This window comes from Puntigrus tetrazona, chromosome 13 (assembly GCF_018831695.1).
Source record: "Puntigrus tetrazona isolate hp1 chromosome 13, ASM1883169v1, whole genome shotgun sequence".
Classification (NCBI taxonomy): Eukaryota; Metazoa; Chordata; class Actinopteri; order Cypriniformes; family Cyprinidae; genus Puntigrus; species Puntigrus tetrazona.
Genome location: NC_056711.1, coordinates 1,646,431 through 1,657,469, shown reverse-complemented (window position 1 = coordinate 1,657,469; position 11,039 = coordinate 1,646,431). Strand labels below are relative to the sequence as shown.

At 42.5% G+C, this 11,039-nt stretch overlaps 1 protein-coding gene across 7 annotated transcripts in view; it reads left to right on the top strand.

Annotated features, from left to right (window-relative positions):
* The window catches only part of ppp1r21 (protein phosphatase 1, regulatory subunit 21), a 14,245-nt gene extending 3,362 nt beyond the window's left edge, over positions 1 to 10,883 (top strand). For 6 of the 7 annotated variants that reach the window (XM_043255163.1, XM_043255166.1, XM_043255162.1 and 3 more), the window contains 12 exons: positions 392 to 480; positions 1,015 to 1,151; positions 1,435 to 1,527; positions 1,991 to 2,151; positions 2,233 to 2,379; positions 2,450 to 2,542; positions 3,756 to 3,977; positions 4,487 to 4,522; positions 4,608 to 4,724; positions 5,748 to 5,846; positions 5,915 to 6,043; positions 10,233 to 10,883. In XM_043255163.1, coding sequence (XP_043111098.1) covers positions 392 to 480; positions 1,015 to 1,151; positions 1,435 to 1,527; positions 1,991 to 2,151; positions 2,233 to 2,379; positions 2,450 to 2,542; positions 3,756 to 3,977; positions 4,487 to 4,522; positions 4,608 to 4,724; positions 5,748 to 5,846; positions 5,915 to 6,043; positions 10,233 to 10,262 — 1,353 coding nt within the window. In that variant the 3' untranslated portion in view covers positions 10,263 to 10,883. The remainder of the gene's footprint in view (positions 1 to 391; positions 481 to 1,014; positions 1,152 to 1,434; positions 1,528 to 1,990; positions 2,152 to 2,232; positions 2,380 to 2,449; positions 2,543 to 3,755; positions 3,978 to 4,486; positions 4,523 to 4,607; positions 4,725 to 5,747; positions 5,847 to 5,914; positions 6,044 to 10,232) is intronic. The other variant, XM_043255164.1, reaches the window with a different exon arrangement.
* Positions 10,884 to 11,039: the final 156 nt, after the last annotated feature.

Below are 11,039 nucleotides of genomic sequence, written 5' to 3'. Positions count from 1 at the left end.
CTCTCACACATACACACACAGACACACACACTCACACACACAGACACACACTCTCACACACACACACTCACACACACACACACACTCACAGACACTCTCACACATACACACACAGACACACACTCTCTCACACACTCTCTCTCACACTCTCTCACACACTCTCTCACACACTCTCTCACACACACTCTAACACACACACTCTAACACACTCACACACACACTCTCTAACACTCTCACACACACACTCTTAACACACACACACACACACACACACTCTAACACACACACACACACACACACACTCTAACACACTCACACACACACACTCTAACACACTCTCACACACACACACACTCTCTCTCCACTGACTCCGGTCTCTCTGTGTGTTCAGGAGACGATGGCTAAGCTGCTGGACTTCTCCAGATCCTTCTCCTCTTACTGTAGCTTCCTGCAGAAGATCCTGCCGTATCAGCTCAAGAGGTGAGCTTCACCGATAAATACAGACATATTAAGAGTCCAGAGCTCTTCAGTGATCTCTAAATAAAATAACCGTAGATTATCTGTAGTTGAGCTGGGTTTGTGCTGATAGTGTCATGTATTGAAGATAATCTGATATTTATTGATATCTTTTGGTTCGGTGTAATTACAAACATTACAAAAACCAGCGTCATGAAACCATTTAGAGAGGGATGTTCAGTGTCTCAGTGTTATGAGAGTATTATGATCCATAACATCTCTTCATTTGATCTCATGATCAGAATCACATTAACCATCCTGAGACTGCTCTTTATTTAAACTACACTGAAAGAGACACGTGTGCAGTATCAAAGAATAACTAATAATTCATTTAAAAGATGATCAATGATGGAAACGATCCTGTTTTCTGAGCTTACAGTGTTCAGAGTCAAATATAAACTCATGTGGAACATGGAAGTGGTGTTCGTGCAGGGCAGCTTGTGTTCTTGTCTTCGGTGGTGAATTTGAGCTTGTGTGTGTGTGTGTGTGTGTGTGTAGTCTAGAGGAGGACTGCGAGGCGTCTCTCTGCACAGCAGCGCTGGCGTCCAAGAACCGGCAGTTACAGAAGGATATGAAGAAACTGACCGCCGTCTTCCAGAAGTTGAAGTCTTACGTGGCTCTGCTAGCCCTGCCCAGTGAGTGTGTGTGTGTGTGTGTGAGTGTGTGAGTGTGTGTGTGTGTGTGTGTGTGTGTGTGTGTGTGTGTGTGTGATGCATGAGCTGCTGGTGTGTGTGTGTGTGAGAGATGCATGAACCACTGATACAGGGTGTGTGTGTGAGAGATGCATGAGCTGTTATGTGTGTCTGTCTGTGTGTGTGTGTGTGTGTGTGTGTGTGTGTGTGTGTGTGTGTGTGTGTGTGTGTGTGTGTGTGTGTGTGTGTGTGTTGCGTGGCTGATGACTGGTCTCTTGTTCTGCAGGTGTGTGTTCAGAAGTGATGTGTCAGAGCAGTGCTAACGCAGTCTTCACTCAGATGAGTGTGTGTTTACACGGCCTTCACGACGCCGCCACGGGTGAGTGTGTGTGTGTGTGTGTGTGTGTGTGTGTGTGTGTGTGTGTGTCAGAATCAGGGCTTTTATTTCTGTCAGACAGTTCCTCTCAGCGGAGAGACATGAACAAACATCCGATAGTGGGAACTTGTTTTCTCTTCTGAATGAAGTTACTCTTTTAATCAAAACCTCACTTTGTTCAGTTCCTCATAAAACAAGACTTCTTACCAAATTTAATTGATAAACTGAAGAACTCTTTTACTGTGTGATCAGAAAGTTTGTGTATATATATTCTATCTAAATATACTCATGTAAAATAAGTAAGCTTTAAAGTGCTGCTGATAAAGCACCGGCCGTGGAGGAGATCTGTCTGTCGTTATTTACTGCATGTTACTGATAGTTCTAATTAAAACAGAACCAGTCCCCTGATCTAGAGATGGAGAGAACCACTGGCTGTGTGCTGTGTGCCTGCCATTTATTCCTTCAGTCTGTGTGTGTGTGTGTGTGTGTGTGAGAACAGAGCTGTCTCAGCACTACAGTCAGAAGGTGTCTCTGGAGCAGGACCTGCCCACCGTCACACAGAAGTTTCGCACCACTAACGAGTGTTTGCTGTCTTCGCTGGCGTCGCTCACAAACAGCTGCGGAAAGGTCTTCATCACACACACACACACACTTCACACACACGTCTGACACGCGGCGCTCTTCTTCATTCAGTTGTGTCTCCTGCAGATGGCCACCTTCTTCAGCAACAGCCTGGACTTCTTGGCGTCTTGTCCGGGATACAGTCCTCGAGGAGGCTTCCTGAACCCGCTGCAGGCCGACGCCATGATGGACAACAAGAGACGAGCTGCCAGCTACATGAGCTCCCTCAGAAAGGTCTAGATTGAGCTGAAGAGTGTGACTGTGTGAGCAGTGCAGTGCTGAGCGAGTGTTGTTGTGTGTTCAGGTGCGCTCCGAGTCTGTGCCCTACAGAGAAGCGCTGGCAAACAGACACGTTCTGACCAGCTCTACGGAGAGCAGAGAGGGACTCATGCAGCAGGTATTATATGTTAGTGTGCGTCCGTCTCTCTCGTCCGTCTCTCATCAATTTTTTTTTTTTTTTTACAATTCTATTCAAAATTGCTTTATTGGCGTGACTGCAAAGATATAATATTTCCAAAACTTAAAATATGTATAGAAAAATGATAACAACAAGGAAAAGATAAAAGATCAATACTGTCTCTCTCTCTCTGTCTCTCTCTCTCTGTCTCTCTGTCTCTCTCTGTCTCTGTCTCTCTCTCTCTCTCTCTCTCTCTCTCTCTCTCTCTCTCTCTCTCTCTCTCTCTCTCTCTCTCTCTCTCTCTCTCTCTCTCTCTCTCTCTCTCTCTCTCTCTCTCTCTCTCTCTCTCTCTCTCTCTCTCTCTCTCTCTCTCTCTCTCTCTCTCTCTCTCTCTCTCTCTCTCTCTCTCTCTCTCTCTCTCTCTCTCTCTCTCTCTCTCTCTCTCTCTCTCTCTCTCTCTCTCTCTCTCTCTCTCTCTCTCTCTCTCTCTCTCTCTCTCTGTCTCTGTCTCTCTCTCTCTCTCTCTGTCTCTCTCTCTCTCTCTCTCTCTCTCTCTCTCTCTCTCTCTCTCTCTCTCTCTCTCTCTCTCTCTCTCTCTCTCTCTCTCTCTCTCTCTCTGTCTCTCTCTCTCTCTCTCTCTCTCTCTCTCTCTCTCTCTCTCTCTCTCTCTCTCTCTCTCTCTCTCTCTCTCTCTCTGTCTCTCTCTCTCTCTCTCTCTCTCTCTCTCTCTCTCTCTCTCTCTCTCTCTCTCTCTCTCTCTCTCTCTCTCTCTCTCTCTCTCTCTCTCTCTCTCTCTCTCTCTCTCTCTCTCTCTCTCTCTCTCTCTCTCTCTCTCTCTCTCTCTCTCTCTCTCTCTCTCTCTCTCTCTCTCTCTCTCTCTCTCTCTCTCTCTCTCTCTCTCTCTCTCTCTCTCTCTCTCTCTCTCTCTCTCTCTCTCTCTCTCTCTCTCTCTCTCTCTCTCTCTCTCTCTCTCTCTCTCTCTCTCTCTCTCTCTCTCTCTCTCTCTCTCTCTCTCTCTCTCTCTCTCTCTCTCTCTCTCTCTCTCTCTCTCTCTCTCTCTCTCTCTCTCTCTCTCTCTCTGTCTCTCTGTCTCTCTCTCTCTCTCTCTCTCTCTCTCTCTCTCTCTCTCTCTCTCTCTCTCTCTCTCTCTCTCTCTCTCTCTCTCTCTCTCTCTGTCTCTCTCTCTCTCTCTCTCTCTGTCTCTCTCTCTCAGGTGGCTCAGAGTCAGGAGAAGATGTCTCGTCTGGAGCAGGAGAAGGAGCACTGGCTGCTGGAGGCTCAGCTGGGTCAAGTGCGTCTGCAGAAGGAGATTCAGCGCATCGCTCAGCTGGAGGCTCAGATCGCTGCAGGACACCCAGAAGAGACACACGGTGCTGCAGACGGCCCTGATCCCGAGTGCGCTGATGCTCCGGAGCCTGTTCAGGACTCCAGTTTGGTGAGTGCTATATTGGCATGACTGCAAAGATATCAAACAGCCCACAATGACCCTGAACCCTGTGAATGAAAACACACACACACACACACACACACACACACACCAAATTACAAACAAAGGTGTATAGTAATACACTCACTCACAAAGCTGATACAGTAATACACTGAAACAGCTGATAATGAAAATTAAACTCAAATGCTTTTAACTTTACTTCTAGATTTATATATTAAGTTGCTCAAGCAAACATTAAAACTTACCTCTACTGCCTATTCTGTTGCATTTAAATCTTTATTACAAGCATCCTGCTGATCATAAAGGGCTTTGCTTTCCATGCCTTCAAGAGTGCCGTCTATTACTGGCCTGTTGCTAAAAGTGCTGCGTCCAGCTCAGTTTCATTTAAAATATTTCTATAAAAATGTCCATTAGAAATGAATGTTTAAAACCAGGTTGTGCTGTGCAGATTGTATGAGCTGTTATCAGATATTACTGGTCTTTCTCTCTATCCTCAGATCGGGATGCTGACCATCACTCCCTGCAGTGAGAGCGTACGTATTCATCTTCCTTCTCCTCATTGAGTGTGTCTGAACTCACTCCTGCTGTATGAATATGAATCATGTTGGTGTGCCGCAGGCTGCAGATCAGGAGTCTCGTGAACATCTGATCAAGCATCATTACATGAGCCGCGTGTCAGAGCTCACCGCTCAGCTGCAGATGTGTGACAGTAAAGCCGTTCACTTCCACGCTGAGGTCAGTTTTTGTGTTCAGCACAAAAATAAAAATGAATACAGATTTGGGACGACATTATCACAAGCTTGCTGCTTCTTCTATTCAATCCATGTTCTTTTTATTTACCGTCTGTTAAATGACTGATCTGTCTAATGTGGTGTTTGTTTCGTTCTGTTGCTTTAAGATCTGCATGCTTCACTTTACTTTCATTTTAGACTGTATTTATATGTAAACCATGTTTTTGACAATATTAGACGTGATATGAATCAGGCGCAAAAGACAACTTAGTTGAGTAAGCAGGCGCTGTTTGACAGACTCGTAGTGCGTGCGCTTCTTGTGAACGCTTTCAGGAAAAGTCTGAACAGTGCGTGAGTTAATGTTTAACCGTAAGGCTTTAAAGCAGATCCTAATAATAATGCACTCTTCTGATTGTGAATAAATACAACAAAGAGGTGCCAGAACTGCAGGTATGTGCTCTGTAGCATTTCTTCAAAAGCAGATTCTGGTGACATTTTAATGTCCACGATCAAAAACCCCTCAATCTTACACACAAAGTCAAAAAAGCTGTGTTATGCACATGTGCTACAGGGGTACGTTTAGTCATCACACGCACCAATTTTTTCATTGTACAGCAGAAAGAATATTTCTTTGGTTTGGAGACTTTAATCTTTGTAACGAGATCTTATCTATGCGCTAACAGCTTTAACAGGAAAACCCTTTTAATATTGTTGCATTCTTTTAGAAGTACATTTTAGTATACAATCGTGTATTTCTGTCATTTCTACAAGTTAAACCAGACTTTTTATTTTGCTTTACTTCGTTTCAGAGTGTATATGATGGCAGTTTTGTTGACTCTTAGAGCAGCTCTGAGAAAACCATGACATTCATTCTCTCACACACACACACACACACACACACACACACACGGATGCTTTGACTGACTGTTGTCTAGTGATGTCCAGAGCTCGTTGTTAAACAGTAAAGGCTTAAGCACATGCTATTATTTGACGTGATCAGAAGCGGTCCTCATGCGTTCTCTTCTAGTGTCGAGCCGTGGCCAAACGCCTGGCGATGGCAGAGAAGTCCCGCGAGACGCTGACTGAGGAGCTGAAGCTGGCTCATCAGAACATCACACGCTTACAGGTACGGCTCGTGGCAGCGTTCGTCTGACTCGCTGTGTGGTGTTTATCTGACTCTCTGCTGTGCTTCAGGATGAGCTCAGCACCACCAAGAGAAGCTATGAAGACCAGCTGAGCATGATGAGCGACCACCTGTGCAGCATGAACGACACGCTCAGCAAACAGCGCGACGAGATCGACACGCTCAAGCTCGCCTCCAAGGTCATCATTCAGCTCTGAAATATGCTTCCCTTTCTTAGGACGTGAACTTTGGTTTAAAACTCAGCTCATTTGTAACTTCTAAGGATTTATTATAGTTGAATTGAAATGAATGCAGATGTTAAAGGAAGTAAACTTTTTTTAGATAAACATTTTTAGTTGTTTAGTTGGTTTTGTTAAATTCATAGCAGTTATCGTAGCAGCAAGATTATTAATAGTCGTCACACTGGTGTGGTTAAAGAGAACACAAACAGTTTTTTCCCCTACTTAAAATTGTTTTGCGTGTTTGTCACACTTTAATATTTCAGATCATCAGACAAATTAAGATATTATATTAAAGATAACACAAGTAAACATAGTAAACATGCAGATTTAGCTCTGTGTTGGAATATTGTCTCTGAGTACAGGAATGCAGGACAGACCATTGATTATATTTTAATCCACAGTTGGCTTCTGATAGATCTTCTAAATCTAACCTCTCCTTCCCCATTTCTATGCCGTTTCTGATACACAGGTACACAAAAAACATTTGCCGGTAGATGGATTAAACAATTCGACAGTGTTGGGACTGGGACTGTCTTTTATCAACTCAGAATCGTTTCTAAACTGAAAACAATACTCTCTTTTAAGGACCCGTAGACTGTTATTCATGCCTTTGAGTCATCATGCATTGATTACTATATTTCTGTATATACAGGTATACACAGGGCCAACAATACCGTCTTTAATTAGTATAAAATGCTGCTGCCAGACCTTTGACTCTCACAAAGAAGAGAGAGAGAATTACAGTTTTGGTTTCTCTACACTGGTTGCCTGTAGAATTTAGAATTGAATTTAAAGTTTTGCTGATGGTTTTTAAAGCGCTACATGGCATTGCCCCGAAAATATATTGCAGACCTATTGATTCCTTATAAAAATTCAAGAAACTTCAAATCAGATGAATCTTTATGTTCCTAAAACAAGATTAAGATCAAAAGGGGACAGAGCTTTTCCAGGGGCTGCTCAACGCCTCAACCCCCATTGCATATTAATTCTCCTCCATCCGTCGTGGATGCTTTTAAGTCTAGACTGAAATCATACTTCTTTGGTAGAGCTTTTAGAATTGCTTGGAGGGAATAGGTTTTATATTTTTAATGATGAATTTTGTTAATGTGACTGTATGTGATGACTTTGGAAAGCACTTTGGTTAACAGTAGTTGTTTTAAATGTGCTATAGAAATCTGTATTGTGTTGTGTTGTCCACCTGTATACTGACTGAGCATATCCATGACTAAGTAAGAACTCACAATCATACTTCTGAAGTGAAGTCATTCCATCGGCAAGTAAACATAGTAGCAGAAAAAGAATAAATACAAACACAGGACGACGGCTTGCCGACAGGAACAGCAGAGCCATCTTAGCCTCGGAAGTGTATTATCATGAAGAAGACGAGTTTCTGTTGTGAGGAGTATTTTCAATGATATACCGCAAACAGAATATCGGCCATTCTATGAACGATCTCTTTAACTCTTCACAAACAGACAATATATTGCTGTTGCTTGTCAGTATAAAAACTAGGGCTGGGTAAAGAATTTTTTTTTTTTTTTGTGAAATGATATTGATACTTAAATCCCAAGAATTGATTAGTCTAGCATGTTTTTATTTAATGAACAGAACATTGAAGCGCATCTCCCCTCCAATAAATGACCGTTAGCTTTGTGCTTTTTTACGTTTCATATAAAACAAGGGCTCATATTACAGAACTTTACAGTGCTCATTTTTACAGCACACAACAGCATTCTCTTTCTAACATCCATTCATTTTTCTGAAAATTCCTGATTTTCTGATTGAATACGTTTTAGTTAGTGTAAAGGAAAATAGTACTTTTATATTTCAAAAGGAAGTAACACTGCATACCGCTGCTCTGGGGATAAATCTATATAAAGTGACAGTTTACCTAATGAAGAGAGAGACGTGTGCTCGTTCTGTCTGTGGATCTCATGTATTGCATGTTTAGGTGTTAAGCATGCTCAAGCTGCCATATCTAATCTAGAGGGCTGCTCTGTTTGTTTTGGTTTTCCTGCAAAAACCCGAGACAGGAGACTTTGGTGGCTATAACAGAAAACCATGGGGCCAGGGGCCATGCTTCTCTCATACTCAGCCCAGAGAGAACACAGCTAAACAGCCTCCGGTGATTTCAGGCAGGCTCCTTACTAGCACATCTCCTCTACTCCTTGTACTAGTGACAATACTGTGGGGAAAGAAGCAGGAATTCGTTTCAACAGCCTGGGACATCTCCTGGAGCACCAAAGGGTCCTTAAATGTGGAACACACAGATGAGGCCCTGGAGCAGGTGCAGAAGGTCCTGGCCTGTAACGTGCAAGCAAAAGTACCTGGGAGTGAAGGTTTGCTCTCTGGGGCTTAACCTTGTTGCAAATGTCTGTGTCTTTTGCCTCTCTGGGCTAGAGCCTCAGAACTTGTTCGGTCTGCTTTGTCTCTCTAGAATGGAGACTCGGGACATGCTGCATCTGTTGCTTTCTCTCTGGACAAAGACTCTGAATGAAGTCTGAATCTCTTTCCTCGCAGGCTGGAGACTCAAAGCGTTCTTCGTATCTATTATTGCTGTCTCGAAGCTGGAGACTCAGGACTTGATCTCTGCTATTGCCTCTTCCTGCTTGAGCCAGAGGCTCAGAACGTTGATGTTTCTGCCTCTTGGGATGGGAGACTCAGAATGAGTGTGTCTGTGTAGACCAGAGACCCTTCCCGATGAGTAGGAGATTACAGTCTGGTGCTTCTTCATTTCATTCAAGCTGTGACTGGCTGATTCCATCCACATGTTGTGGCCCAATCTTTCTCCTGTTGAATTTATTAGAATATTCTGAACGCAGTGTTAGTTTTGACCTTTGTATCAAAGTTCTTGTTCTTGCCCTGTAAGGACATCTTATCCTGGCATCTTTATCTGTTGGACAGTTTGTTTATATTAGTCTACCAAGAGCCAATTAAAATGTAGCAAACCTTAGAGAACCTCAGGCCCTCTAATGTTAGGTCCGCTACGAGGAGGATGCACTCATCTCGACCACTAAGCAACCAGAATCTTTGTTTTTCAGTTAGAAAGTTACTCTAAGAACTAAGGGCTTTTGTTTCTAAGGTCAGGGACACAACAGGAGCAAACATGGGTGAAACTGGAAGCATTTTTCTCTTCATACACTTGTCTCTTGGACTGACTCCATGAGAGGAATGGCTACTTTCTAGGCTCGGTTCAGAAGAGGTTCTAGTTGTTGGGCATCACTGCACATATATGTGAGATATAGATTTGATGTGACAGAGTCATCTCTAGCTCACTTTTAGTGCTTGTAGTGGGAGCGGTACCTGATATTTAATATACTTTATTCAGGTCATTTTTATATTTCACTCTTCTTGCAGAGCGCACAGTCCAGAAGGTGGTGTGTGTACCAGAGAGGGAGGACTGTCTGATCACTGCAGGGATCGGTCTGACCACCGTGCTGTAATTGTTCGCTCGTGGCTGAGGTGTTCTCATAGTGAGATACTGAGATGTTATCAGAAAACGATAAGCTGCTGTTTGATGCGGAGTGACAGATAGAACATGAACTGATCCATGACTTTGGATTTTCATTAATATTAATTTTGTGCTGTAACTGTTACTAAAGCAAAGGAAACATCTTACCGAAATGTGTGTCGCTCAAGTTTCATGGGAATACATCACTGCTATATCTGCTTGTCACGTAACATCACATTTACCTTAGTCACTTTAGTCTGATAGAAATACACTTTAGAGACAATAATTTTGATGATAATTTTTCTTTTTACTTTATTTTACTGTTCTTTAATATTTTTTTATATGGTGGGATTTATATTTTATGAATGAATGAATGAATGAATTTTGTAGTTTGTATTGTAACATTATTGTTCCAAAAAATGTAGTGTATTTTAGTGTTTGTGTACACTTCAGGATTATAGTAATGTGGTATCAACTGAGTCTACTGTATAATTTACAGCATTAGTTGAGAAATGTACTGTAGCTGATATAAATTCAAAATCAATATTGAATCAAATCAAACTGAACTGCCTTTGTCAAAACTGTTAATACCCAGCTCTAATGAGGACACATCTGGAATAATGATGCTTTGCTCTATCTGATGTTTGAATGAGGCACCGAGTGAAACCTGATCTCTGTTCTTCTGGACTCTTTCAGGGCAACTCAAAGAAGAACAAGAGCCGATAATGTCTCAGTGACGGCGAACATTCCCACACCAGACATGTGACAGGAAGCAGCTGATCTCTAGAGGAACCATCGCTGTGTGTGTGTGTATGTGAGTGTGTTTAATGGTGGAATTAGTCTGTTTCTCCTCACACAGATGTGGTTTGTTAGAGAAATCCTGCCTCACACACACACACACACACACACTCTCACACAGACACAAAAACACACAAGTCTGTTTGAATTACTCCCAGACGCTGCTCTGCCGAATTAAGAGTGAAATCATGGTAAACCTGTGTGCTTTTTTTCTGAACAAATATACTGAAGAGATCGTCTGGATGAGAAGGATCCATGTGATTTTCCTGCTTAATTTCCTCAGAAAATAAACCATGTTTTTATGCACTAAATCTATTGTCGTTGTCTAGAGTTCATGAGGTCACATATCACAGATTTTTGTGCAGTAGAGTATGATGTGAATCTGTCACTGAATCCATTCAGCTCTTGAATGCTCTGATAGCTGATGAAGGGCAGCATGAGTGTCATGATCATCTCCTTTTAGTCTCTCTTAGTCTCTTTATATGGATCTGTTTAGCGGCACAATGTACTGGATTCAACCAAAATCAAGATAATAAAGCTGTAAACTCAGCTATTTTGCCTTCAGTTTTTTTCTTCACTTCTCCTAAGACTAAACGCAAGACTTAACATAAAAAGAAAAAAGTTTTGGTGGCTGAAGGAGTTTTCCAAATTACTACTACGGCGAAGGTTGAGCTCATGAATATTAATGAGGTGTCGCTGACGCTG